Source organism: Fulmarus glacialis, unplaced genomic scaffold (genome assembly GCF_000690835.1).
Source record: "Fulmarus glacialis isolate BGI_N327 unplaced genomic scaffold, ASM69083v1 scaffold12120, whole genome shotgun sequence".
Taxonomy (NCBI): Eukaryota; Metazoa; Chordata; class Aves; order Procellariiformes; family Procellariidae; genus Fulmarus; species Fulmarus glacialis.
In genome coordinates, this window is record NW_009185835.1 from 1 (window position 1) to 14,498 (window position 14,498).

The 14,498-nt window shown below is 40.3% G+C and overlaps 1 protein-coding gene and 1 non-coding gene across 2 annotated transcripts; one reads left to right on the forward strand and one right to left on the reverse strand.

Moving 5' to 3' along the window:
* Positions 1-721: 721 nt before the first annotated feature.
* LOC104072461 (PWWP domain-containing protein MUM1) lies at positions 722-8,152 on the forward strand. The gene is made up of 13 exons (XM_009580211.1): positions 722-778; positions 1,040-1,131; positions 1,479-1,549; positions 1,844-2,863; positions 3,457-3,576; positions 3,988-4,058; positions 4,551-4,627; positions 5,125-5,185; positions 5,704-5,779; positions 5,913-5,963; positions 6,406-6,836; positions 7,763-7,851; positions 8,095-8,152. The coding sequence occupies exons 1-13, from the start codon at positions 722-724 to the stop codon at positions 8,150-8,152; spliced, it is 2,274 nt and encodes a 757-aa protein (XP_009578506.1).
* Positions 8,153-10,443: 2,291 nt separating this feature from the next.
* Positions 10,444-10,516, reverse strand: TRNAF-GAA. Its single transcript has one exon. It is a non-coding gene; the product is annotated as a tRNA-Phe (tRNA).
* Positions 10,517-14,498: the final 3,982 nt, after the last annotated feature.

A 14,498-nucleotide genomic window follows, 5' to 3' on the forward strand; every position in this document is an offset into this window, starting at 1 on the left:
CAGCGGTGGAAGCCGGGGGGGAGCCAGCGGAGGCGGAGCTGTTGGAGCCTCGTAGTTTCCCGAAACCGCGCAGCAGTGACCGGCTTTGTGTCCCTGCCCCGAGCCCCGGGGTTCGGCGCTTCAGTGCCGTGATACCGTCTGCTTCTTACCGTCCTTCGGCGGCAGGACCGCGCTCCGGCCTGCCCTGCCGAGAAGACTCAACTCTTCGGCTTGGTAAGTACAGGAAGGATTTCGTGTTCCTAACGGGTCTTTCTTAAAGCCTTTCAGGCCTTTAAGAAACACCTGAGAACTCTGTACCTGGTTCACTCAGGCTGTAATTGTAAACTACGTATAAAAATTGTCACGGCGTGGCGTAATTTGTAGGATGTGGCAAGTGGCCTCCGCTATCAGGACTTGGTAGTAGGGAGCTGCAGAATGTGCAATTAACCTTAATTAAATTGTGACAGTATTTTCTATACTTACATGTTCAGTAAGACCTTCTTATGTTGCGCAGCTGTAGAAAGGTATGCTGTTAGAACTTAATTTTGGAGAATGCGTGCAAAGTAATATTAGTCCAGTGATCTCAAAAGTAAAACGATACATAACTGTAATAATGTGTTCTATTTAAGTTCTATATTTCTTTAAAAAACAGGAGACAAAAGTAGACCAAGTGTTGGGTAACTCTTTTATTCCCTTTTTCTTCAGACCACACTGGAATTTTCCTTTTCTACGTGAAACAGTCATGACAGATCAAGAGTACATTCTTTGCATGTGGAAGGAACGTTTATGGCCAGCAAAGGTAAAGCAGATGTACAAATGAGGAAAGGTTTGCGCATATAACTTAGAAATGGATGAAACAGAGTAGTAAATAAGTAAGTAAGAGCTCCAAGTAAACACATACATACTTTAAAAAAAGAGATCCTAATACTGCAACCAGATGCCGTGGAATATCAGTCCGTTCTGTGCTGTTCATATTAAGATGTTTTGATGTCAGATCTGTCCTATAGTCTGCCAGACTTGGTGAAGGATTTTAAACGCATGGTTTTTTTTTTCAATGTAGGTTTTGTGCAAAACTGGAGTGGCCAGGAAAACATCTGTTACTAATGCAAAGAAGACTTCTTTTAAAGTTGAAATACTTGGCTTGAAAGAACAGTTAAGTGTCATTGTTACTGTTGTATGTTTGCACTCTTAGATATTAAAAAAAGAAGTAATTCCTTTATCTGAAGATATCTGTGAAATGAGGTCATTGATTTACAGGAGGATTAGATGGCTAACCTGAAACCTGTTGCCTTTTCAGAGCTGGCCGTATACATCTATAAACAGCATACTGTTAGCTCAGGCATTCTTCATGTGGGTTTTTTTTTTCCTTAAATTCTGCTAACAAGTATGGGTTTTGGTGCAAAAAAATATTGCACGTTTATTGCCAGATGACAGCAGTGTCGTGCTGTTAGTAATGCTTAACACTGTGATGTTTTCAGTCAGCTTTGTTGTATTTTCAGGATTTGTGTGAACCGTGCAGATACTATACCATTGCAGGAAGAATGTATAGAAAACATTGCCTCTACCTTAGGTGAGGATATGTCAAAATATTTGCTGCCTTGTATATATTCTGAATGTAAAATATACACAAAACCTGAACACAAATATACACAAAAATTGGAAGGAATGGTGAAGAAACTTGTGTGTACTTCCACCAAAATAAGGCATTGGAAGCTTGCACTTTTTGTGTCCCTGTATACTTTGCCTTAAGAATCACGGATGATTTAAGTGTTAAGTTGCCTCTTAAACAAAAGATATACTGTCAATAAAATTTCTTATAGACAAAGAAAGCTTATTGCATTTATTGCATATTTTTCTTCGTCAGATCAAAGGAATAATTCGAGAGAGGCTGTGGAAGAACTGAAATATCGCCATTGTCTTAAAATTGCCCTGGATATTTTGAAGCAAAGAGTCTCACCCAGACAAGTACCATCTTCAGAAGAAGGACCAAATACTCAGTTATCCCAGGAGAACAATGTGGGATCTCTCCCATCTACCCCCTTACGTAGATGTCAATCGCTCTTTCACTCTAAAGAAAAGTTGGAGCCGCCTTCTTCCAAGAAGAAAAGAGAACAAAAAAATAATCCCAGCCTGAAGATTGACACAAAAAACCAAACCCGGAAAGCTTCCTTCATTTTGGAGAGCGCTAAAGCACATGGAAGTGGAACAAACCCTTCCAAATGTAGTGTTGTGGACTTGTATAATACATCAAACTCGGATAGTCAAAATTGCAAAAGACCAGAATCAAAATCACTACCAAGACAGAAAAAAATCAAGCCCAAATTGCTGACAAAGTCCAAACCAGGAAGTGAAGTCTCCCTTACGCCCAAGGAGGGAAAACGTAAGGAAGGAAGAAAAAGAGGCGCAGGATCACCTGTCTCGTGTGGGAATGATTTCCCCAAGGATCAAGCACAGCCCCGTGCTGAGGAAGGGTCTCCTCTGTCTGTCCCCTGCAAGTCTGACGCAGTGGTCCCTGTGAGAAGGGCGAACGCTAGAAGTCAACCTAGAGGGACATTATTGGATTCCTCTTGTAAACGCGCCTCGGATGACTTGGAGAAACGCATCAGTAGTGAAAGCGAAAGTCTAGCAAAGCAATTAGATGGAAGAAAAAAGCCAGTGAGTTTAAGACGGATTAAGGGGGGACAAGAGATCGGTGGAACTGTGTCCTCGTGCAGAAAAAGGAAATGCAGGAATTGCCCTGAATCTTCATCTGGGCCTTCTGACCATGGGACGCTCTCTGATAGCTTCCCTTCTCAGCGTAAAGAGGAGGAAAATAAGAATACTTCACTCGTGGTTATGAATACAGTAAAGCAGTTTCAGCTGCCTGACTTTGAGGAAGATGAAGGTGGGCATATCGCTTGGGGAAGGGAAAACTGCATCCCATTTGATTGTCAAGCACTGTTATTCATCTTGGAATGTTGCAGGGCTTTTGTGAATATGGTTCTTGAATTGCTGATTTTAATTCCTTTTGGTTTAAGTTTTGGAGAAGCAAAAAATGCAATCACTTTAATACCGGCTAAAAATTAGTGTGGCGTTTAGGTTGTCTGGAGTTGTTCAGGGTTTTGCATTGAAAAACTGTAGTTAGCAGTAATTCTTACCCTTCGCTAGAGGACTTGGGAATTTCACACAGGTTTTTTTCTTTACTGCTATCTAGTTAGTGTTGAGATAGAATGATGTTATGTAAAGGAATAGGCTGCTACAGAGTCCTGAAACCAGCCTGTTCTTGTTCCTTTCCCTTTTTCATCTTTTGTTCAGATTGTTAGGCCTTTACCTAGGCAGAGAATTGAGAGTGTGTGTGGCGTGACAGACCCTTGTGTTACGGTGACTCACGCTGCTGTGGGGTCACTTACGCAGTTGTGTGTTTCACCTGGTCTGAGGCTGATGCTTTTTTAACCACTATTCCACGTTGTGAACACTGGTGCTTGCTGTTGTTGGCAGGACTGGAATCGTTTGACCTGTCTTCAAAGCTAGTTTCCTCGGACAGTTTCTCTCGCCTCTCAGCTCTGGTAGATGAAGAGGAGGAGGATGAAGAACTTCCTAGTATTTTATCACATCAAGGTGAGAGATCAGCGTACCTATATGAGACTCTTTCACCCAAGATTGGTGTGCTTGTTTGCTGACAAGCCTTGGTAATCAAAGCTAACCTTTCTAGAAAGTGAGTCCAGCTTTGTTCAAGCTTGGAATAAAATGCATTTCTTGGATGCCTCAGAAAGGCTTTTTGAAATGGAATGAAATGCAAATCACTGTGAAAATGCGCAAGGGCCTGGGATTGAAATGTCCGAGTTCCTGTACTCAGAACTACCTGTGCTGCATTTTGGGGGGTGTGGGGTGTGGGATGCCCTGTCACCTTAGCTGAAACCTGTAAAAGCATCGAAATGAAACTCCTGAAAGGAGGCTGATAAGAGAGGGCAAGCCTAACTGTCTTGTCTTGTTTTTTCTAAAGAAAAATTACTTTGTTTTTTATCGTAGAGCCACAAGCAATTGAAGACGGGATTTTGGTCTGGTGCAAATTGCGAAGGTATCCTTATTGGCCAGCAGTGGTAAGAACAGCTCGCTGCCTTCTTAGGGTGATATTGCAAGGGGTTTGATAAGGAGCAGCTTACCAAGTTCTTGAGTGTCTTTTGCCCTTCTTGACTTGTGTAGAGCTGGACATATTAAGGATCTTCCAGTAGAAGCGTTCCAAAGATAATAGAAGTAAATTTACGTATGACAAAAACCACATAAAAAAGAAACGTGGTTTATATTGGAGCAGAGGATTACTACTGAGCCTTTATATCTTGTATCGTGAACTAGGGTGGTTGTACCCAACTAACAAAAGAAAGAGGATGGGTCTAACAAAAAAAAAGAGGATGCACTAAGAAAAATGCTTCATTGGGGTAACTTGCTATTCTTGCCACCTTAAACTTAATTTGTCATATTTGTGTAACTTCCTTGAAAGATGGAGTGTACTATATAATATCGATAGAAGATGTTCCTGTTTTGTAAGGGTATTAGGATTTTGGGATGCTAATGAGACTTTATCCTTCCAACAGGTAAAAAATGTGAAGCGGAAACACAGAAAGGCATATGTGCTGTTAATAGAAAGGAATACAAATGACAAGAAAAAAGGGTAAATGTTGTGGATTCCGATCACTTCTGAACTTTCGGTTTCTTTTCAGCAGTGTCCTGTACTTTTTTCCTGGTACAGGGCAATTACACTGTCAGTTAAAACTGAGGTTGATCTCAGAGGGAGGGACCAAGTAAGGTGAGGATTTGCAGGTGTGGGCTACGTGCTTTATCCTGCTGCCAGTTGCGACAGGCTGGCATTCATGTGAACAGCTGATGCTTATTTGAGGAACAAAAAAAAGGGCTGGGGACCCAGCTAATGTCTTTACATGTCTTGCCCAAACTTTCTGGGAACACAGGCCTGTCTTTTGTTTTGTTTTAAAACCAGGTACTTAAAAGATTTCATAGTTTTAGCTTAATATGAAACCAAAACTAGTAAAACCTGCATTCCTGAATTCCTTATGAAACTTAATTTTCAGGGAGGTGTAGAATTGCAGTAAATAAAGAGAGGTGCAACTCAACTGCCTGTCTTCCCTAACTGTGTTTCTTTGTTTCATCAAGTTTCTCAGTATCTCTTAAGAATCTGAAGCACTTTGATTGTGAAGAAAAGCAGGACCTCATAGTAAGTACTACCAATAACATGTAACTGCAAGCGTATACATGTGTTGGGGAAAATCAAGTTGTATACACAGTGTATAACTGACCCCGCGGGAGGAGTGTGGTGCAGCTGAGCAGTCTGGGTTTGTTTACAGTTCTCTGTTCTCTCTCACTCTATTCCACAAAGTAATTAAACATAATTCGTGCTCCACAAAATGGAGAATAGTATGGGAATGGGATCCCCCGACACCTTTTTCCATCTCAGTGAGGCTGCTGCTAAGAACACACGTGTGTGTGGCAGGCAGGCAGTTGCTTAGGACTCTTACGGTGTTTTTGCTCGTGGGTTTTCTGCATACAACAAAGCCACTTTCACGCCGCACGACCAAGTGATGGCAGAAGTTGAATTTCAGGAGAATGCAGAAAAACTGCAAGTAAACTTTGATTCATTATCGTTAGCTGTTTCTGTTACCTGGTTGGTGTCCTAGACCTAAAAGCTTCAATAGGCTACTCTCTTTAGGACTGTAAATGGCTCTTGTTTTGTAGGAACGAGCCAAAGAAGATTATCGCCAGGAAATTGAGTGGTGTATTCGATTGATTTCTGACTATCGAATTAGAGTAGGTAAGCAGATGAGTCGGATGATGTCATCCGTTCTGATCCATTCATACTTCAGAAAAAAGAGAACACCAAAACTGTCAGATTTGTTGCATAGGCTTAATCGAACTGATAAATAACCCTGTTTTGGGCTTTTTAGGTTGTCATTCTTTTACGGGATCCTTCTTGGAATATTTTGCTGCTGATATCAGTAAGTGAATTCATTAACTTTTGTATTCTTCTCTTAGCAGGTAAGTTTAGCTCTAATGTTTACTGATGTGTTGAGTTAGGCGTCAGACCCAGTGAGGGGGTACCAGTAAAATTACTACACCATTATTGCACCTTAAGGTTTTTCAGTCCCGCAACAAAAGTTAAATAAACATGGATTGTTAAAGACAATCAGGTAACTGGTTATTTCATGTTGTAGAGAGTTCATTTCAGAACTCCTGTCAGAGTTTCAACTCCCTAATCTTTTAAGGCAAAATTAAGATTTTGTTGTTGGTGGTTTTTTACCCTCTTTGGTAGGGGAGGAAGAAAAACTTCTCTCTTATCAAAAAAGTCCCTTATTTTATATTTGTAAATGTAAGCATGTATGTGAGAAAGCCCCTTGTTTTGCATATTTAAGTAAGAATGTTTGCGGCTTTTCTTTTCAGGCTACCCAGTTAGAAAGGAAGGTTATCAAGGTTTAGCCCAAATGACCTTTCCAAACACAGCAGAGGAAGCTGCTGAAGTGTCTTCATTAGGAATTTCACCTCAGAAGCCCTCCAAGAAACTTCTTCCTGATAGAACAAGAGCCGCTAGAGATAAAGCAAATAAAAAGATAGTGGAGTTCATAGTGAAGAGTAAGGGGGCCGAAGAGCATCTTCTGGCTATTTTGAAAAGCAGAAAGCAATCCCGGTGGCTGAAGGGATTCCTGAATTCAAGGCAGTACATGACCTGCGTTGAAACGTATTTAGAGGATGAAGAACAGCTAGACCTTGTAGTAAACTACTTGAAGGAAGTGTATCGTGAAACAAACACTAAAAATCTGCATCAAATAAGTGGAGATGGAATAAAATTTATTTCAGATGTCCTTTTGCCTGAGGTAAGTAAATGTGAAACTGAGAAAAGTAAACGTTAAAGTAAGTAAATGACACCAGTGTTACATGATTCGAGTTTACTGACTTGCGGAGTGTTCCCCGGGAGCTGGGTGGTGTTTGAGCCGGGCAGATACATCCAAGCCTGCCTACCTACCAACTTGGGTCACGGTTCCTTCAGCTCAAAGGGTATAAAACTGCTTAGTTTCTATGTATATTTTGAGCAAAGAATATTAAAATCGGGACAGGAGGCTCTTAAGCCATGTTCATGGGCTGATAATCAGAGAACAAACATGTTTACATTACATGTTGGAGAAAATAAATAAAGCCCCAGTATTAATCGCTCCATGCTTCCTGCTGGTGCTGCAGATGTTGGCATTAGTAGGCTGGCAGGGTTATGAGTGAGATGTGGACCAATGTAATTCTAAAAGCTGATGGTTTTTTAAGCCGTTAGCACAGAATGGAGAAGCTTTAGGTAGTATGATGCTTTTAAAGGCAGAATGATTGCTTTCTGGTGTATTTTGATTACTTCTGAAACTCGTCAAAGCTTTGGTTTTTTTTTTAATTTGGCAAGTTATCGCTGCGTTTTCTTGGGTTATTTGTGCGTGTTGGGGGGTGGGCTGGTTGTTTTTAGTGTTATACTTTTAGACACTTACTGTTCTTCTTAGGAACTTAAGTAGGAGAACATAAGTAACTTCTGTAGAAACAAAATTACTAATCTGCTTATAAAAATACTCTCCTGGGAATGTTAAAGGACAAGTTTGTATTATTTATTTAAGAACTTGAGGTACACAACGAGCAGTTTCCTCCAAGTTTCCGAAGTGATTGAGGAACCTTATTCCAAAAATGTGCTCAACTGCTGAGACAGTTTCAAATCTCTGGTTGTATTTTAGTTTTTGTTTCACGAGTATAAATGAACTAACTATTTTTACAGGCCATTATCTATGCGATTTCTGCTGTGGATGACATAGATTACAAGAAGGCAGAAGAGAAATACATAAAAGGACCATCTGTGAGCAAAAGGTATCTTTTTATTTTTAGTATTCTCTGAATTTTTCTTACTAGTTTACTGTTTATTCGGTAAACTGTGAGTATAAGGGCAGGAGAGTTCAGCATCCTCCCTTCTGCAAGGCAAGCTTCCTCATTGTCTAATAACAAAATGATTAAACGTGGGAAACATTCTTGCTGAGTTACTGTGACACATCGCGAACTGTTTAATACGTTAAGATTATTTTTACTACAGAACTTCAATGTATTTCTTTTCAGGGAGAGAGAAATATTTGAAGAAGAAATCCTAGAAAGAAAAAAGTGGAAACCAAACTAACATCTGCAGGCAGCGTCTGAACAGCGGTACATACTTTCCCAAGTTATCCTGGCACTGAGTGTATATAATCAAGTGGTTATTTGTATAAAATGTGTAATTCTTTTTAAAATCCATGTGTATATCTTCAAAAGATGTAGCCATTATGATGCTGTCAGGTACAGTTGTATCTTCAGTCCTTGCTCTCGATGCTGCGTACTGGAGCTGCACGCTGCTTCCCTTGCTCTTGCCGTGTTGAACCGCCTGTAAAAGACGATGCAAACGGTGTAGGAAGGCTGCGGGTGTGCGGCCGCCTCAGCCCTCACCCGCTCAGTGCACTTAACGTGGAACTTGCAAAAACTGCAAGTGTTTCGCAGAGCTTCTTGATATAACGCTAAGTTTTGTGTGAATGATTTTGGCCAAATATCTGATAAAGGAAGGGCTATTGTCCTCAGAAGAACATGTACTGGTGAATGATGTAGTCACATATTGCCTGATGACTTCACTGCCACTGAATGTATGCAGGTTTCCCGTCTGAAAACGTTTCCAGCGGGTTGACTGTTCTTGCTTTACGTGTCTCTCAAAGGGTGGGAAATAAAATTGGCACCAGTGATGCAATCTAAATAACAAAGGCTTTGTTTTTGTTGGTAGGACAACTGTAAAATGCAGTGGAAAAGGAATCCAATGTTTTCTTAGAAACCAAAAAACATTCACTTTTCCATTTAAAAGTGAAACCATTTTGAATGCTGTTTTAATGTTCTTTGGAGGCCATGATTTTAGGAACACTTTTAATTGTGTTTTTCTATCTGATTTAAATACCAAATTTAATCATGCGTAGTTCCCTCCCCCAGCTTTTGCTGAAGGTTAGCGTATTGCAAATTGCCTTTGACAGGCTTGCAGTGTTACTGATAACTACTTAATGATAAAAGCCCAATGATCAGTATTTTTCTATATTATAATGAAATTGTGGTCTACTTGCTTGCCCAGTAGAAACCAAGACGATTTGAAATTAAGGAAGAAGTTTAAATGTAAATTGAGTTACAGATGTGTATTCTGGCTATAGTAATTATCTGAATATATTTTAATTACACTTTTAATTACTCTGTACTCTATAATGAGTTTCAATATGCATTTGGAATCCTTATTCATGTTATCAAAGGGACATTCACAAGTACCTAGATCATAGGAACATAATAGGTATTTAACTGGACTGTTCTATATTTGTCGTTAAAACTCGTGGGAAGGGGTAATGCAGTTTCTGTGACAGTGTAAAAATGCGATGACAGGTTGATGGAGTTGGCTCTGGAGCTGCGAGTGGCGCCTACAAAGGGAGATGTCTTGGGTCACGCGCAGTCGTTTCGGGATGCAGCGGCTTCCAGCCCAGCGACCCGGGTGCTGCTGCTGTGGCGATTCAGAGATCAGCGTATCCTCGGGTTCCCCCTCCTTTAAAACGTAATCGTCTGTACCCTTCTCAATTAAAATTCCTGAAGTACTGTTCAGGTCCTTCTTCAGACCATTGCACAGAAGCAGAACTCCCACCTCACCATGCCTCTGTCCTCACTTTTCATACCTTTTGGCTAAGGTATCTTAGTGTGATTCACCGTGGACAAGTTCTCGCTTTAAAAATCAAACTGTGTTCTGCTGCCTAAGGATGACTGAGAGTGTACATTGTGTTGAAGCACTCTGCAATGTTTACATCTTTAAAAAACACTTTCAACTTTTGAACCGGGTGTTAAAGGCTATTTACAGTACTATCCATACCTTGAGACCAAATTCAGTCTTGCAATGTACAGAATTATGTGGTCTTAAATCAATTAAAGTTGGATGAAGTGAATCATCAAAGACTTGTCATTACTTTGGTTTGAATATGCTCATTTATTTCAAACACCGATTTTAAGCTGTGGTGCACGCAGGCAGATGCTTCCACCCCAATTTTATATCAGGTGAAGGTTATTTTTGTGCATCAGATAAAACCCTAGTATTGTGTTTCGGTCGCACAGCTTCACGTTATTAAACGCAGGAGTGAGTACAAGAAAGCAAACTTACTGTTTTCTGTTCTTGTGCTTTAAAACAGGTACTGGCACACATCATCCCTGCTGAGAGCAAGCTTGTCCAATTTTAATCGGTGCACCAACCTCCACCTCGGCTGCCTCCTTCGTCGTAGCCCCTGCCAGTGCTGCTGTTTCTCTATATTAAAAAAAACTGAAGCCCGATTTGGGGAGGGTGTGATGCATTCACCGTCGCCTGAAAGCTCCGGGGGGTGGTTTTGGGGGTTGACAGGAAGAATCGGGAGGTTTTGCGGCAAAAGGAGCAGCTGCCGAAACCCGGGATCGAACCAGGGACCTTTAGATCTTCAGTCTAACGCTCTCCCAACTGAGCTATTTCGGCTGCTGCGAGATGTTTTTTGAAGCGATATGACTAACCCCTTCTTCTCCACCCACCGCCTGGCCGGTGTTTCTTAAGACAAGTGATGTTACTCGTCCTACACTGCTGGCTGCCATGAATACCACAAATTAACTGATGACGGGTCTTTGCAAATAAAACTACGCCTTAAGGCAAAGACAAATTCAGCAATAGCACAAAACTATATGTGTATGTGCCTGCACAATACATAACCTACATGCATTTAGTATCAGGATAAAGGTGTTTCAGCTGTGGCTCCCTGGGTTTTTTGGGGGGTAACAGGAACTAGAATATTCTGTGGGATTCAAGAACGTTAAATTGGCAGTATTTTTCCTTCAGCTTTCAGGGACTTTATTTTGAAGTCTGACAAATTCTGTACAGATCTGATTGTACCACGAGTAAACGTGAGTAGAAAGGGCACCTCCATCGTCATTTTTCCATGGTCTTGCTTGGAGACACACATTCCACTGGAACGTTATCTCTGCATAAATCACAAAGCCTGACTAAGCACAGTTACATGAAAAAACAGTTTATTCTCACGTTGTCCCTTAGGCATTTATTTCAACAGGCGACTGTTATCACCAACAGGTCGAAGGCAGAGGATGCACCCGAGTGCACACATTAGCATGTGGCACTGCTGCTGGGCACTCACGTCTCAAGTTTGTGTTTATTTGCACATCCCATGGTTCTAGAAAAAGCTGCCTATTCATGCTCCCTGCATGCTGTGTGGGAAGAAATGGTGCTTTGCAAGATCGCCCACTGCTTCTCCCTCCTGTTAGTCAAAAAAAGCCAAACAAACCTCTCTCTCTTCCACAGTAACACAGGACTTTAACAAATCCCTCTTTTTTTCCCCAACGTGGAAGAAGCAGCCTTTTCTGAAACGAGGAATATTTGGTGATATACACTCCCATATTTCCATTTACCTTCAGAGTATATTTTTCCTCAAGTTGTCCAATTTCTTTGTCTTTTGTGAGCAACCACTGTTCTTCAGGAGCTGACATATTTTCAGAAGTCAAAATGCTGAGGATTAGGCCAGCAGTTACTTAGTGACTGAAAACAAATACTCTTTAACAAAAAATTTCAGTTAGGGAGAGGTTAAAAAAAAAAAAAACAAACAACACCCCTTACAATTGTACTAACGAGGTGTGCTAAAAACATACTGATACAAAATCTCATATTCTCATGATTTTCCATTGCCACTGGCAATGATTGTTTTGCTGAGAAATGATGAATGTAATCACTTAATGAGCATGTCTCCTACTGATGCAGTTAACATAATCTTGTGATCTTTGGTGCAGATAAACTCCAAATGTGTGATGACATGCATAGAAGTAAAAACACTATTGACTTTAGAGTTTTCATACATTACCACAAAAATCAGAGCTACTGTGGACCAACAGGGTGTTCTAATTTTTATTATTTTTAGAAACATTTGCTTTGCTAGGTGAAATGGAAACGGAAATGGAAATAAAAACTAAAGGTAATGCAAAACAGAACTAAACAAAAGCAGAAGAAAAGGATTATTCAGACTGAGGTATAGTATATTTAATAAAACAGCCGCTTTGTCCCCCCAACAAAATTTGGTTTTTTTGTATGAAAGTTCCTCTTATGGAAAAGCAGAAACATATTAGCATTTCATGGCTATTTAAAGAGCGTAAGAGCATTCTGAGTCCAGCCTAAGCTATTCACAACTTCCTCCTAATGAGAAACTAAATTTGTGCTATTTTGTACCCCTCCAGAATAGGGATTGAATTAAAAAAAAAAACCAAACAAAAAAAACCCACCACGCCATACAAACCACACTTTTTTTTCTCCCATAACCTCCTCCTGTATCTAGTAAAGGACAGGGTGGACAAAGAAAAGCTATTTTTTAGTCCGTCATATTATGACAGTGTAAACCAGCTTCAACCACAGCTGGCACCCCTTAATGCCAAGCAGCATGCAAACATAAGCAAGCAGGTGCCAAGGTCAGACCAGAGAAAGCCTAGGAGAAAGCAAGGGACAGATACACACACGAAGGCCCCACCGGCCAGGCGTGGCAGGGGGACTGCAGACAGCCCTGCCTCAGCTGCCCGCTTCACCGTCTTCCAGATTCTTCCACTTGCTGCTTGCAAGGGATCTGCTGCATGGCAGGCTTGGTACACCCAGAAAATGGGGTAGCAATGTTGGTTTTCCCCAATGCACGAGGGATTTCAGGAGCTGCTTCCTGAAGATCTGATCCAACCCACAACAGTAACCCCAAAAAGAGATGCAGAGCTGACAGCTATTCCCAAATAATTTCCCAAGTGTGAGCCTCTCATCCATGATGGAAGCTGGACAGAAACCCTTCGCCGAAGGGCAGCCCTTCTCCTTTAGAAAGCTTTAGCAATTTAAGCGACATACACATTTACTCCATTTATTTTCTTATTGGTGTAACCTCAGTTTGATCTGTGACACAAACCTTGAGAAAAGTACACTGAAAGATTGCTGTGTTCACAGTATTTTACATTACTACCTTTGCCTTCTGCAGAAATGCTTCTTCGCATCTTCCAAGTAAAAACAGTGAGAAATAAAACCTAGAAGCATTACACTTCTCTGCGTTAACAGTTCACTAGTTGATCCTTTGGCCTTTTCTTCCTACAGAAGCCAGAAGGTTAATGACAAAATAAGTTGTTTTCTTTAACAGTAAAGACTTTTCCCTGTGAAAGGAATGCTCCTACCAGAGCACTCACCTGCTACGGCAACCTGATCTACAGCAAAGTAGCTCAAAGCAAAAGCCTCTTAGATTAATTTTTTTTTAATATATGTATTTATATATTTTTAAAATGTGCATGTATATATTTATTCATATACATATAAAAATAGAAGTAGAAACACTGAGCCAAAAATCTCAAACACTTGGAAGGATTAAATCTTCAAAAACATTTAAATAACCTAGAACAGTTTCCACTAAAAATTAATAGATCCTTTTGAAAAACCCACTCCCAGTAATATCACTTGTTTGGACAGTCACATAAATGTCAAAGCTTGCATCTTCAGCATCTAAACATTCAAAACAACTTTCAAAAGATCTATTCAATAAACCAATCACACGCTACTGCTTTCTTCTGTATATTTCTGGTCTGGTAACACTATCACAACTTAATCGATTTTTAATGTTCCACAGACACTGTACCCATTTGTAAGGTTTAAAATAATACTTTTGTAATCTATAATCTCTATTCTTAAAATTAAAGACACATCACATAACCAGTATTCCAGCATAAGCAGATGTGAAAGATACATACTTTCATGCAGTTCACCTATAGTAGCTGCCACAAGTAAGCATAAATACAGCTAAAACAGATCTTTGCAGTACTTCAGCTATTTCTGGTATTGACTTTTGTAAAATACAAAACAGTAAGATGTTAACAGTAACTCTCTACATATTGTAAGGAAGCTGTATCTCAAGAAAATGTAAAAATTAAGAAAATATTTGAATGTTACCACCAATGTGTGTTTGACAATGAAATTTAAGTGATTCATCGGTGGAAGCGTAACCTTAAGTATCTGGTAAACCCAGTATCCTAATAGACTAGTACCTACTAAGTCCTGTAACTTCTGTCCTTCCCAAATAGAGGTTTTGACTATGAGAAACCCAAAAAATACAAGTGCAATGCGATTCTAGTATAGTATTATTATCCCACCTTGTCACAGAAAATTCATCTTCAATAACACATTCCTAGACTTTAGAACACATACTTGGTGCTAAGGTAAGCCTAGACGCTTACTGTTTAGCCTTCTTTTAAGATGACTCTTACCAACCAAGAGCAGCATTTTATCAACAGCACCGTGCAACACACAAGAGGTGTGATGAAGTTGGGAGCATCGTGGGTCCAAAGGCAGCACTACCTGTAGGCTATCTGGGTCACTACTATTAAGTTTTATGTTCAGTTACTACCGAAACTCTAGCAGGGTCAAAGCTAAGGCAAATGCCCCAAGCTCCATT